This window comes from Cimex lectularius, unplaced genomic scaffold (genome assembly GCF_000648675.2).
Source record: "Cimex lectularius strain Harlan isolate CLEC.00 unplaced genomic scaffold, Clec_2.1 scaffold112, whole genome shotgun sequence".
Lineage (NCBI taxonomy): Eukaryota > Metazoa > Arthropoda > Insecta > Hemiptera > Cimicidae > Cimex > Cimex lectularius.
Window position 1 is genome coordinate 1305909 of NW_019392699.1, and position 14285 is coordinate 1320193.

The 14285-nt window shown below is 32.0% G+C and overlaps 2 protein-coding genes across 5 annotated transcripts; one reads left to right on the forward strand and one right to left on the reverse strand.

Moving 5' to 3' along the window:
- Nucleotides 1-143: 143 nt before the first annotated feature.
- LOC106664533 (GA-binding protein subunit beta-1) lies at nt 144-7309 on the reverse strand. 4 transcript variants are annotated; one of them, XM_014390343.2, is made up of 12 exons: nt 7097-7309; nt 5634-5794; nt 4903-4997; nt 4744-4833; nt 4499-4645; nt 4230-4427; nt 4005-4169; nt 3816-3933; nt 3426-3587; nt 3268-3342; nt 2791-3053; nt 144-2679 (listed from the first exon to the last, which is right to left on the reverse strand). In XM_014390343.2, the coding sequence occupies exons 3-12, from the start codon at nt 4903-4905 to the stop codon at nt 2500-2502; spliced, it is 1401 nt and encodes a 466-aa protein (XP_014245829.1). In that variant the 5' UTR covers nt 4906-4997; nt 5634-5794; nt 7097-7309; the 3' UTR covers nt 144-2499. The 4 variants fall into 4 exon arrangements, with proteins under 4 accessions (XP_014245829.1, XP_014245830.1, XP_014245827.1 ...); XM_014390344.2 differs by lacking the exon at nt 5634-5794 and having other exon boundaries at nt 4909-4997; XM_014390341.2 differs by lacking the exon at nt 5634-5794.
- Nucleotides 7310-9337: 2028 nt separating this feature from the next.
- On the forward strand, nt 9338-11748 carry LOC106664657 (transmembrane and ubiquitin-like domain-containing protein 1). The gene is made up of 2 exons (XM_014390581.2): nt 9338-10059; nt 10821-11748. The coding sequence occupies exons 1-2, from the start codon at nt 9581-9583 to the stop codon at nt 11200-11202; spliced, it is 861 nt and encodes a 286-aa protein (XP_014246067.1). The 5' UTR covers nt 9338-9580; the 3' UTR covers nt 11203-11748.
- The last annotated feature ends 2537 nt before the right edge of the window (nt 11749-14285 follow it).

Below are 14285 nucleotides of genomic sequence, written 5' to 3' on the forward strand. Positions count from 1 at the left end.
GCCTGTCGCCTAGATCCACCTTGAGGCCTCGATCCGGAAGGATCTGTCAATTCTTTTCTGCCAGGTTTTATAATTTTCCGTCAATTCCTTCTAAAAGAATAACTGGTAATTACTCTCCTGGGAGGGAACAAGAAGAAAACTAATGCCTCGTCAATTTTTATTAGTCTGGAAGCAACAATACATAAATCAGACAGTTCCACAATATGTACGCACTTTAGCACCTGGTTTAATTTATTTTGGTATGAAATTGAAAAAATATAAGTCAAAACTTTAAGGTGCTAGCACACTCAATGTATGATAATACATATATATTTATAACAATTTATACATTTATTTACAATAAAACTTTTTTTCTTACACTAAGAAATTATACTACCTCTGTTGCACATAGTCACAAAAATAAATCACAATTGTCTTATAAAAACTAAAGCGGAATTTTGAGGTAGAAAAACATAAAGCATCTTAACTTATATTTAACATGTCATTAAAAACATAACAAAACTGATGGTTATTAATATCACAATTATTAAAGAATATTATTCAATTCAAATGTGAAATATGGCACGGAATGGTAATGACAAAAGAACAAACCTTCCCTGTAATAAATGCAGAATATGCTCATTAAAAATTGCCTACATATTTAAATTTCATATCTCAGTTTTCAGTAATTATAAATTATGTTGATTGAAGGAAAAAATGTAATTTTTAAAAATTACACATTTCATTGAACTTTATCAAACCTTTAAAAAATATAACTTTATTTCACAAACATTTACTGTAATAATAATTTCAAATACATAAAATTCTAATCAAATGAATTTCTGAACGTCTGTATAAATCTGTAGTTTGGTTGTGCCCATTATCCTGAACCACCTCCATTCCTGGTTTAGTTGTTTTGACAACCTAACCACTGAAAATGGCATCAGAAGAACAAACCCAGCAGGGACAGGTGGACCAAAATAGTTCAGAGAGGACCGCCAAAACAAAATTTTCAGCACCCATGAAACATAATCTCTTTTGGTTGTGTTAAAGAGCAAATATGGTAGCATACTGTAATCTCTAAGCTTTGATATACATTTGTTTTTTTTAATGTTCAGAGATATTTTTTTCCTTAGGACTGACATAAAAAAATGATTAAGTCGTTGTAATATAGTTTTGTACTTTAATACAATAAATGATCATAAAATTAGACTTTTTGTTTCCTTTTGGTCCTTGATTTAGATCAATAATACAGGGGAGACTTGTTTACTATATTAGCTGCACTTAAAATAAACCAAGATAATAAAATGCAACAATGAACAATTTAGAAGAAAAACTTTTCAAAAGAAAAGAAAAATAAGCTGAGAGGTCAATAAGAAAATATTTATCGGCTCACATTATACCTACATAGCAAATTCGGGTGGAATGCTATGCATGCAAAGCATAACATTATAAATTTATTATATTTCACATCTTCAGTCAGTGTAAATACAACCATCATAACACATGTCCAAGACACTTTTTAAAACAATTAAAGAACTTAATTTTAAGATGAGCTGACATCTTCATTCTGATAAATTTCTATGAATAGAAATACAATGAAACCTCCTTTAACGAACACCAATTTACTAGATAAATAATCAACAGTTTCTCTTACAGGTTTGAAAGGTTTTCAATTGTTTATACATACTCTCTAATTAGTTAATGAGGACAAAGAACAAAAAAGATATCAGACAATTTATATATCTGATATATCAGTCATAAAATATCAGATATTAGTAAAAAGTCAAGAGTCGCTACAATGCAAAATTAAGCACATAAACATTTAAATCACAATCAATACTTTTAAAAAAATTATTTGATTTTCACTAATTTCAGAAAAATGTTTTGCAGTTGCAGTGTATTTCAAATGGCACTATTGTCCATATATTTAAGCTTAAATTATTATAAATGCCAATAAACCTTTACGACAGTAAACAATTGAAATTGGGATTTATTATGTATTATTACAATGTAATTTTATAGCCTACATAAACCAAGCAATACATAATGTATGTTACAGATAGGAGGAAAAATCTAGTGTTAATTCAACACTATCACTCGACCAGGGCTGTAATAAAAAAATTAAATAAATAAATAAAGTTAAATCAATAAGCCAAAAAGAAAAGGGTGGTACTGTAAGATATTTTTAACTCGATAAATCAACGAGTTCTCAATGCCATATTTTTTGGACTGTACTATCAATTTGTACTATCATCAAATCAACTTTTTAACACTGCTCTGTAAAACTTTATTACATATACATATTTTAAAATAATTAATTTTAAAATATGTTTATAGGGTATGTAAACCAAAATAAATTAATCAACCCTGTAAATCATTAATAAACAATTAAAAACTGCAAAACTAAATTGTTTTAAAATTATCTATTTACTGGACAACCCTAAAAAATGTATGCATGCATTTGCTCTAAGGGTGTTCAATAATGAGAAGTTTCACCATAACCCTATTCAGGCTTTATCAATGCATTAATAAGGAACCAAGCCGAGACAGATTTTCCAACTGATGCTTGTAACTTTCAATTTCTTTTTCTTTTACTTCCAAATTTTTTCTAATGACTTCTGCTTCTTTCACAGCTGCTTGTAGTTTAGCCCTTATTTTATGTTCTACATAAGCTTTTATCCCTGGAGTTAGAATGCCCTTTAGAAAAGTAATGTTATTAGAATATTCAAGTTAAGGTAAAACTAGAGGAACAGCATTCTAATATTAAGAAGAAATGATAATAATCAAGAAATAATAACATTGACTCACATTAAATAGTTGTATGTTCTGTACATAAGAATTTCTCGAAGTGATGCATAATTTTTTTTCTTTAGTCATATTTATGAGCTGAGTCGCATTGATTTTAATTATTTTCTTTGGACCTTTGTTCACTTCATTATATGATGGATTAATAGGATAGTTCGCTGGAACTAATTTTGGCGTCGTCACAAATTTTGCTCCATTCCTTTGTATAAATTTAGGATCATTATTTGTCCCCAGTTTGAAAGAGTTTAAAAATAATTTACCATCATCTGTAAGTGTACAAATATAAATTAGTAATATTACAAATTGATATTTTAACAATTGTTAATAATTGTTTCTAAACTTTATCATTAAAATTTTTCAAAATTAATTGAATTTTAATTTCTTTAACAATTTTAACATAACATGAAATTTTTACTATATAAAAACTTTTTATTTTGTTTCAATATGAAAGTTATTTTTTAAATAAAGTACCTGAATTACCTCTAATAATCAATGGCACTTTCTTATCTGGCGGTTCTGGATTTTCTGCTGCAGTAGTAAGCGGAAAATTGAGCACTTAAAACAAGAACATAAAAGTCAAAAATACAGTTTGTTTAAAAACCTATATAACTGTTAAGAAGATGTAATTAATATCTTACATGGTATAGGCTTATTGACAGTTTTTGAGCAGTCAGGTAAATCTGAAGTTTCACAATCCCTAATTAGCTCTAACGTAGATTGCACACCAGTGGTGGGATTTGGTTTAGTCACAATAATACCTACTCTATTTTTCTTTGAGGGTGATGTCTTATTTTTAACACCTGGAAAACACTAATTACTACAAAACAACCAAAGTACTCATTTTATACTTGAGAACAATTTTTTTCCTGTTTATGACTTTTTCTTCAATTAATATTTAATTATCCGCAATAAAACTGTCAAATATTTTTAGTTTATAGAATTAACAGTGGGATTTGTTTATTTTAAGTATTTAGACATCATCATTAAGCAAGAAATCACATTTTAATAGGTAATTTCAATGGACTAACCAACTGAATCATTTACGTTGTCTATTAATTTAGCCTTCTTAAGTGCTATGATTTTGCTTCCTTCTTTAAAGTGAGTCACTTTGGCCATTCTTGTGGTTGGGTCTTCAGCACTCACCAACTGCAATTAAGTCAAGTTAAAAATTTTTTATATTATGGATTACATATATAATTGCAATAAGGTTAACTGACTTCTATGAGTTGCACAACTTCCAAATGGTTATTGTCTTTTGCAATGTCAAGTGGAGTTTTATCAAATTTATTTACACAATTAACATCACAGCCATAATCAAGCAGTAATTGAACACAGCCAACACTCCCACCTTGAGCTGCCCAGTGTAAAGGTGTCATCCTAAGCTGTAAAGGAATGTGACTGAACTGTGACAAAACGTTTGAAAACTGAATAATATTAAATACCATATCTTTGCAGTTTACATCTGCACCATATGCTAAAAGAAGTCTAAGGATAATAGTAAAACCTTTATGGGCAGCAATATGAGATGGAGTTCGATCCACTTTATTTCTCGCATCCCTCGAAATCCCAGCTTTCAGTAATAATTCAGTTACTTCAATGTGATTGTAATAAACTGCCCAATGCAATGGGCTGGTACCAACCTAAATAAATAAAAAATAAGGAGTGAATTATTTTATTTAAGTTTGAAGCGAGTCGATATAACAATACTCACTAAATCAGCAGTAAAAGGGGCACCAATCGACATAAGATTTCGCACTTCTTCAGCTTCTCCTTCTTTTGCCTTGATAAGAAGCTGTTTACCAAGTTTCATCAATGAACAGTCCTTACTGCCAACTTTGGGGGTGCTCAAACTGAAGACCTGCAAATTTGAAAATGTGTAAATATAACCAAACAAAACTTTGAAGATATTAAATTAAATTTGAAACGTAGATTTTTGTACATGCTTATTGTCCATACCTGAGGATTAGTGTCATCAAATTCCATCAAATCCTCAGACTTTCCAATTATATTTACTTGTATAGTAGTTTCTTCTGACATGGCTATATGCTGAAAATAAACATAACCAATATGACATACAAATTGACAAATTGATGCTATATTAAAACATTAAATTACCATTACATGAAAAATGGCAAAGGTTCATTTATAAATTTCATTGCTTAAAAAATAACAGGTTCCTAAAGGGAGGATCAATGTTGTATATCCTTGCTCTGAAAAAACCACACAAATTAAAAATAAATGACGATGTTAATGAAGAGAAGATAAATTTTAATTTGGTAACGATTATTAAAATTATGTACTAATGTTAACACAGAATTTAAATATGCAAGATTTATGTCTTAAAAACATACACTTTTGTAATACTTGTCTATACTTCTATTAACCTTAAAGAAATTCAGATAATAAAAAGCAATCAAAGGATAATATTGATGTGCTTCAATGATCATGTGTTCATTACTGGGAATTATGGATAAGACACCAGTGTCATTGGTAGACCAGACTATCGGTCGTGTCTGTTGTGCCCACTGAAGTTAGACTCTAGGAGGTATTAAATATGGACAATAATGTCATTTCAGCCTTCAAGGTATGTAATTTGAACCTAATTACACTCACATTTATTCCCAAATGGTTCTTATAGTATGTTAAGACAATCATTCTGATGACTAAGTACTCGATATTCTTCTTGTATATATATACATATTCAAAAAATGTATATTTAATCTACATGGTAATGGGGTATTCTACATTCACTTGTTAGCATTTATGTCAGTTAAAATTAATTCACATTTAACAGAGTAAACCATTTCATAAAAAGTTATTATTCTTATTATGCAATTATTCTTTACCTTGTTAATTATTCTTGTTAAGTAAGGTCTTGGTTCAGATGAAAAAGTTAAGTTTCATGATCGGGATTTGAGCCCACAACCTTTGGCTCAATATGCCGCTGCTATAACCACTTGAGTTATCGTGACTTCAATCTACTCGGACACGAACTCCCCATCTCAACCTTCAACATTTTGCATTTTACCTCTTTTTGCCATTTTTCAAATGTTGTGTAATCGAGATTAGATTCTCAGCAACTTATTAAAATGGCGATGGCAAACTGTTAGTGAAGTGATTACTTCTTTACTTATTATATTAATCCATTTATGTTTAGTGGTCTAATTGACCATATTAATTATTTTAATTAATTATTCTTTTTTTGTAAGGTCTTGGTTGAGATGAAAAAGTTAGTGACATAAGTGGGATTCAAACCCACGACCTTTGGCTTAATGCTGCTCTAACCACTTGAGCTATTGTGACTTCAATCTACTAATCTACTACCTACTCCCCACTCAACCTACAACCATTCTCATTTTACCTCTTTTTGCCATTTTTCAGTTCAGGGAGTTGGTGTCCGAGTAAATCGAAGTCACGATAGCTCAAGTGGTTAGATTAGCAGCGTATTAAGCCAAAGGTCTGGGTTCGAATCCTGCTCGTGTCATTAACTTTTTCATCTCAACCAAGACCTTACATAAAAATAATAATTAATTGAAATCTTACTAACAATTAAAATATACATGGAATCAAGGTTATTGATGTTTTATATTTCTGCTGTTAATAACTACAGAATAATAACTGGAATGATAATAAAAGCCTCATAATCGGATTTATTCACTACTTTTTTCAAGAGACTATTATTTCAAACAATCATTTGTTGATAAATGTGATGATGCGAATATATGTTTAATTCTTTCAAATCCGATTATTTCAGACCAAGTATTATTTATGGTAAGGACATAAGATAAGTTATCATATAAACGTCAAAGCTATAAAAAGCACAACTGTTATACAACTATTTCAAGTAAAAAATATTTTCTAGAGATGGCATTTGTTAAAACGTTTCCTACAAGGCTTCTGGGCCCGGTTGACGATCGTTGATAAAAAGTTTCAATTTTCATCCTCTGATTTTTTACCCTAAGTCAAATTCAACGTGTTATTGTTCAAAAAATGTTGTTTTTATTCTGTTATGTTTACGAAACGACGAATCTTCTTCTTAGTGACAATTGACAATTCTTAAAATCCGATGTAAATGGGCAAAAAATTGTGGACAGATCAGAAAGGGTAATAATAACCTATATAATAAGTATGCCAGTATTTTGAAGTCCGTAGGGCAAATCTTGCCGATAAATTGAAAATATCGTCCGTGATAAAGATGTGGTGACACCATTCCGGTGTGAACCGAAAGCCGGCTCATTCTGGTGTTTGAATCGGGAATAATCCATCTTACAACAGGATGTTTGGAGTTTTCTCGGGGGATTTGACTTACTTCCTGTTTCCTGTGCTTTCAGACGGAAGTCGATAATAAAAAATCCGGGGTCCTCCGTGCCTCTAACGAAAACGATAAACCCTCGACCCACTGGCCAGGTCCATATTTGTCGAATTATTCAATTTATACAATTAAAAAAGGAACGTCTATCTTGTAAACGGTGCGGTAATCCCCGACTTTACTCGAAACCTAATATCGAGTACAGAAGCTAGGAATCGTCATGCCTCTTTGATCGAGACCGACGGAAAGCTTCACGTTACTTTAACTACTTTCTTTTGTGGACTCCTTCACGTTATGAAATATTACGTACATATATAAAACAATTTATAATTCTAAAATAATTTAAGAAGAAAAGAAGTCTGATACGACGTTTTTAAAACAAAAAATAAATAGATCTATATCAATGATTTAACCCTTTTGCATAGTTTTTCTTCTTTTCAGATTCAATTAGTATTTATTCATTCATTCTAAACAACTGCAACCCTTACATTAAATTAAACAATGAATTTTTAAAACTTTATTGAATAAAGATCCATTTTAACTTCTGGTGTCGTCTCGCAGAACTTACAAAATAGGGAATGTCTAATGAAATTAAGAGATCCATTCAAACAACATGTCAGACTGTTCAGATACAACAAGGGAAAAAAAATTATGCCACACACTTAATTATCAAAATAAATAACTAACACTAATAATCAAACACAATAGAAACAAGCATGGCCTTAATAACAACGAACAAAAAAGACGAACACTCAACGTACTGGAGAACAGAGATATTCAGACAAATAACACTTAAAGACGAAAAACTTTTAAATGTATAACAAACACATTTAAAACGCTATTAAAACATTACATAACACAAACGGAAACGTTCAAAAGAAAACAACATCGAAACAGAAACTAACAACTCACAAATAATAACCGACTTCACGACCGACCAATGAACACCAAGGCCACACTCCAACTGCAAAGGCGCGTAGCGACAACTGACGGACCCAATGACTTATATACTGATGGACAAAATTAACGCACCACCCTTAAATTTTAATTTATTTAAGTTTATTCATATTTTGCATATCAAAAATAAGTTTGGTTGTATGTGAAAAAAACCGTTGTGTCCCCTTTAATACCGAGTACTTCCAACCCTGGCACGAATCACGTCCGTTAACCGCCTTTAAATTCCTTGGATAAGATTTCTGGTAAAATCCTGAATTCTTTCCCATTCATCAAGAAAGTCGTATCCAATTCTTCTAGGGTGTTAAGTCCTGAGTTTTTCTCGTTTGAGTAAGTTCAAACCAGCGAGTGAAAACGGACCCAATACTAGTGGCCCGATGCCGGTTCAGCATGAATGTTTCAACACTTTTGAAATTTGAAACCCTTCAGCATTAAATAACTAGACAATAGTTATTTATTTGATCGGTCGTCCAACTATTGCAACTTTATGTTCTCCAGGTTCGTGGGAAACATGATGTGGTTCCAGTCTGGGTCTGCGACACTCTTCAACGTTCTTATCTACCTGTCCAACGGTGTAATTATTTCAAAGTTATGTTTGCCAGATTTTAGGGGGACGTCACGTTCCCGTCTGAGTGATAGCCCCTTCAGATTTACAACCTTTGTACCCTATCATCGTTTACCCTAATTTTTTCTTACTTTAACAACTAAAACTTATCCCTAAGACGGGGACCTGCTTACACAACCTTGAAGTGGGTCGTTCGTTGGTGGTTCAGTTGGTGTGTAGTGGAGTTTCGTTGGAGGTAAAAATGGAGTTACTCATTTTTTCAGAATTCTACGTGGCAAACATTTTTGAGGAGTATGCGCAAATAGTTGGTGTCTCGGGGGACCGAAGTCCACGATAGGTCAAGTCGTTACAGCAAAGGCCTGTTGAGCCGAAGGCCGTGTGTTCAAATCCCGCTCTTGACCCTAATTTTTCATCTCAATCATAAAAATTATAAATTAATTTAAATAATCACTTTGGTTAACTAGGACCAATTAAAAACATAGTTTTTATAATTGACGCGTGTTACATTCGCTAACATTTTTGACATGGTAATATTTGAGTTCAAAGCGAATCAAATTATTTGCTAATTGGATCCTTCGTCCTACGGTCAATTATTACAATAATGTATTTTTATCAACGGTGATTTCAGCCAGTTTGTTTAAAGGAGGGAAAACGTTTCGTCATAACTTTCTTACGATAATCGAGGTGTATTTCAGCTCCATCGACTTTCGATCTTTAAATGAGGTTATAGTCAAAATATTAACGATATATTAACATTAGACAGGAATGACCTTCGAATTCATGGAATGTATTATTTTGTCCTGGATTTTTTAAATATTTTTTTCTGTAACAGTAAAGGTTGAGATTCGAAAGTGAAAGGCTGCTGATAGAAAATTAAAGACAAAGATAAGTAATCGGGATTTAATGTGCTGTTTGTGTTTGACTTGATTTTTTAACTTTACTTGGGGAGAGAATATTCTCTAAATATGCCGTTGATAGAAGGGATTGGCGATGAAGTTGTCCAGTTTTTTGGCGTATTGTTGGCAGCCGTCCTGGGCATTTTTGCTTGGTGGTCAACAAATATATCCGACATTCCGAGAATTAGAACGGTTTTGGTTTTGGGTCGACGGGCCCAACCGCCTCCTGAGAGAGTGACGGAAGTAGCCGCCCCCCAAGTGGCCACCACTGATGACGAGGTCAACAAGGAGTCCTCTAAAGAGAGCAAATTGTTTAGCGAGCCGAAGGAGGCGAGAAGTGGTAGCGACACTCAAGACGCCGAGGACGGCCAGAGGCCAGATGAGGACCCTGACCGACCTCTCGACGATAGACCGTCGGATGAATCGAGATCTGAAAACCCACCGGATATTCAACCTCCTGGAAACATACGGATACGGCTCAAGTACCTCAACGATGAACAGAAACTAGTCGAAGGAAAACTTCAAGAACTTTTGGGCGATTTTAAAAGGTTTGTTAATTTATTATTCCATTTTATGTTTAGTGGTCTAATTGACCATATTAATTATTTCAATTATTATTCTTTTATGTAAGGTCTTGGTTGAGATGAAAAAGTTAGTGTCATGAGCTCACGTTTACTCTGTGTTAAATGTGTCATTCAATTCATTCTAATCACTTGAAGAAAGGTTGTAGGTTGAGCTGGGGAGTTGGTGTCTAAGTAGATTGAAGTCACGATAGCTGAAGTGGTTAGAGCAGCTGCGTATTAAGCCAAAGTTTGTGGGCTCGAATCCCGCTCGTGACACTTTTTCATCTCAACCAAGACCTTATATAAAAATTATTATTATTTGAATTAATGTATTATGTTTCATTTAAATTATTTTTGCTTGAAATAAGAAAGTGTGGGATGCTTTAAACATTTAACATCCAACCCTGACAATCTATACTCTTTTAGTATAAAGTTGATGGATGTCTGCAGGTCAGTGAACACTTGTTGAACACTGGTTTACATGTTGGATCTGTACCACTCACTACTACTGTTACTCAACTATGATTAATACCAAAACAAATAACCCATTGGTTTGACATATTTTTAGTATTATAAACCATTTTTAAACATTTACACGATGCATTTGGATTTGTTGTTAATCCTGGAATTTTCTACATGTTAGTAGCAGGCCTGTAGATTCTTTGTTGAGATTGATAAATAGCCTTTTGCAATGAGTCAAAAAGGTTGTACGAAATACAGTTTTAAACCTAATATTATTTTTTCAGGCGAAATTTCCATGCAGAAATATCAAGGCAACAGCGGATTCGTCTTATTTTCAATGGGCATGTATTGCAAAGTGATGACCGTACTCTTCAAGGCTGTGGCCTGTTTGACAACTGTGTGGTGCATTGTCTTGTGCACAATCAAACCAATGCAAATACAAATAATAGCCAATCACATGCTCACAGAGCTTCTCCAGAATGGAATCTGGGGGGCCTTCTTTATGCTTTATTAAGCCTTATATTTGGAATTGCTTGGTTCTGTAGATTGCAATATTCACATCTTTTTAATATAATTACAACTGGAACTCTAGTTGGACTGACAATAATGTTTGCAGCGTCTGTCATTGGGCTTTACATGCCTGATCATGAACTAGTGCAACAATAGCTTTCATGTAAAGTTCTCCAAAATATTTATTTGCAAAAATAATTGCACTAAATTAAAACAAGTGAAAAATTAGATTGTTTTTTAAATTAAACGACATTTAAATTAAAAGAGTTATTATGTAAAAAAATGTTACCAGATTGTATTTTATATATTAATTGTTATCATTACAAAACAATATATTATTACATACTTTTCTTTTCATCTGCATCTCTAAACTTTTTTACAATTAATATATTGTGAATATTTTTACACTCATCAATCTGGTATATGCTTGTTTTCTATACCCATAGAATAAGTAAATAGTGTAAATATTGTAAAAACAGAAGTGTGTATCGAGTCAAGGACTATAATTTATCTCCAATACTCTTTAAAGTCACATAAATATAATATTTTCTAGGATAGCAATGATTTTATAAATATTAGAATATGGAGCTCAGATAAATAATGTAATCAGTTTTTTTTTCTTGGTGTAAAACATCCAATTTGGTCTATGTGTACAAAGCACTTAACATGATTCAAATAAAAAACAGCGATCATTTTTTTTTCTTTTTATTGCGCATCTCCCCCCCATCAAACTTGATTTTTTGCTTTTACTATATTGTTACATATAATTTTACATAGCCTTAATAATTATGAATTAACCATTATATATGGATAATCTTAAATATTTTAATAATAGTTGTCATAGAATTGGTTGGTCAAAGCTCAGCAACACAACCATTTATGCTAATTGTGGTATTTTATGTAGATTCCTTTTTCCAATTTGAAGTCGATGGTATTGTAATGTATCAAATATAATAAAATTTAATAACGCCAACTTATACACTCAAAAAAACACCCTTGTATTTTTTTTCTTTATTTTCCATAATAACTAGGTTTAAAGATTGATAGTTGATAAAAGGAAAACGTAAAATAGTTGTAAGTTGAGATGATCGGTGCGTTTCTCGAGGGCAGATACCAGTGAAGCTCAGATGGCGGAATACTGAGGTACTGATACGGATGTTGTGGATTCGAATCCCGCTCATGACTCTAATGTTTCAACTCCAAACGGCATAAAAAATAACAAAATAAATATTTTGGTTAATAGGACCAACTAAAACATTAGTTGGAAAAAACAAAACAAAAACTAACTAGTTGACAACATTAACTTATTGTTTACCTTTATAGTGTTTCTAATCCTTTTATGCTCTTTAGATTAAAAATAAAGAGAATCAGCTCAATTTCAGAGCTTTCCAGAACCAACTTGTGTTAATTGGTTTATTTAATTTGAATTAAATTAAATTTAAGTTAATTTTTTTTTCTTAAAAGCATGTTTTTAAGTTGACAAGATCTCACCCGGGTGAATGCTTTGGCCAACGATGGATGTAGCATCTGTTATATAGCTGAAGTTCTGGTGTTCCGAGCTCTACCATCCATGATGGTCTACAGCAGTTCAAGGCCCTAGAAGTACAATAGCTAGAGACAATTGTTTTATTGCTCTTACTAGACTATGGAATGTCATTGAACAGCTTCCTTGATAGGTAATCAACTCTAAATGGTCCATAATGTAAGGGTGAGCTCTAAAGAAGGCTTTTTGAAAATAGCATAATCTCTAGACTTCCTATATGATGTTCTGTACTACTAGAGAGGAATTGAGTAGAAAGGGGACTATTCGCAAATCAGCACCTTGCTTGGACCCCAGAACAATAGAGCTGTTCTCTTCACAGTCATGTGCGGGTTTGGTAATCAGATGACTGGAACAATGTGTGGAGAAGACATAGAGAACGTTTGGCTTCATGTGCCATGTGTGATTCACAGCCTTTTCAAAGACAGTCAGTTTGTGTATGGGGTGGAATCAATGTCCCTGCCCGTACCAAACTGATCATCATATAGAATGGATCTTTGACTGCGCTAAGGTATATTGAAGGAGTTCTGGAAGATGTGGTCCCATTTGCTCCATTTATTGGAGACAACTTCTGGTTAATGAATGATATTGTTCGACCACATATAGCTCAAGTTGTCACCCATTACTTGGAGGTTGTAGGGATTACTACAATCAATTCATTAGCATGTTCTCTTGGTATAAAATCCATGGAACACTTATGATACATGTCATAAGAGCAGATTAGACATTTGCCGCTTCCAACAATAATTGAACAACTTCAAATATGCTCTTGTTGAAGAATAGGATTCTGTTTCACAAGATGAAATTCGATCGTTTATTTATTTCATGTGTAGGAGACTTTAGAGTTTAGGCCCTCTACACATTACTAAGAGTAGTACTGGGTAATAAATTGTTAGTTACATTTTAATATATCAAATGATTTTCTGGTGTTTGGTGAATTTTCTTTCAAACTATCTTAATTTCATATTTTAATATTCTTGGCTACACAGCCTATTGGCACATGCAAGATGGTCTTATCCTTTAAAATACAATATGGGCAATAATAAATTAGAAATTTAATCCAATGCACAACTGATAATGGGCGTAAGTTCTCACAACCATAAATAAATGAAAATAAGTAATATATTTACTTTTTTATTTAAAAAATAATATGGAAATGCTTTCTGACATTAACCAACAAATTTAAAAAAGACGGACTAAGCTTAAAAATTACATGTTTTAAACAGAAGAAAATAAATAGTTTTTCATTAAAACTCAAATTTACAATATCGTTAAATTTGGCTTACATTAAAATAAGTATGATGTAATTAATATAACGATAAAAATACATATGGTTTGAAATAAACAACATAATAGGAGGTATCTGATTTTTTTTTCTTTGATTAGTTATAAGGAAATACTTTATTAAACTAACGAATAGGGACTTTTTGGTTAAAATATTGTGATTTTTTTATTCACAGATATTTTCAAGATGATCTTTTTTAACTTATTTTATATTTTTTATTTATTTTTATATTCTACTGGCTTCATTGGTACATATTAAAGTTAGTTCCAAGAACTAACTGTTAATCCATTGTTCTAATACTAATTTATAATTCTGAACAAGCGACGTACTTCAATGAATTTAGATTTTCTTCTTTTTCCCATATTGATGACGACGTAGTTTGAGCGGGTTAAAAGATCTTATTAAAGGGGTTAT

Coding starts and splice junctions, on each gene's coding strand:
- LOC106664657 (XM_014390581.2), top strand. CDS start 9,581: ATGCCGTTGATAGAAGGGATTGGCGATGAAGTTGTCCAGTTTTTTGGC. Junction 10,060..10,820: donor CTTTTGGGCGATTTTAAAAG/GTTTGTTAATTT, acceptor TTATTTTTTCAG/GCGAAATTTCCATGCAGAAA.
- LOC106664533 (XM_014390341.2), bottom strand. Junction 3,588..3,815: donor CAACGTAAATGATTCAGTTG/GTTAGTCCATTG, acceptor AGTGTTTTCCAG/GTGTTAAAAATAAGACATCA. Junction 3,343..3,425: donor TGTCAATAAGCCTATACCAT/GTAAGATATTAA, acceptor TCTTGTTTTAAG/TGCTCAATTTTCCGCTTACT.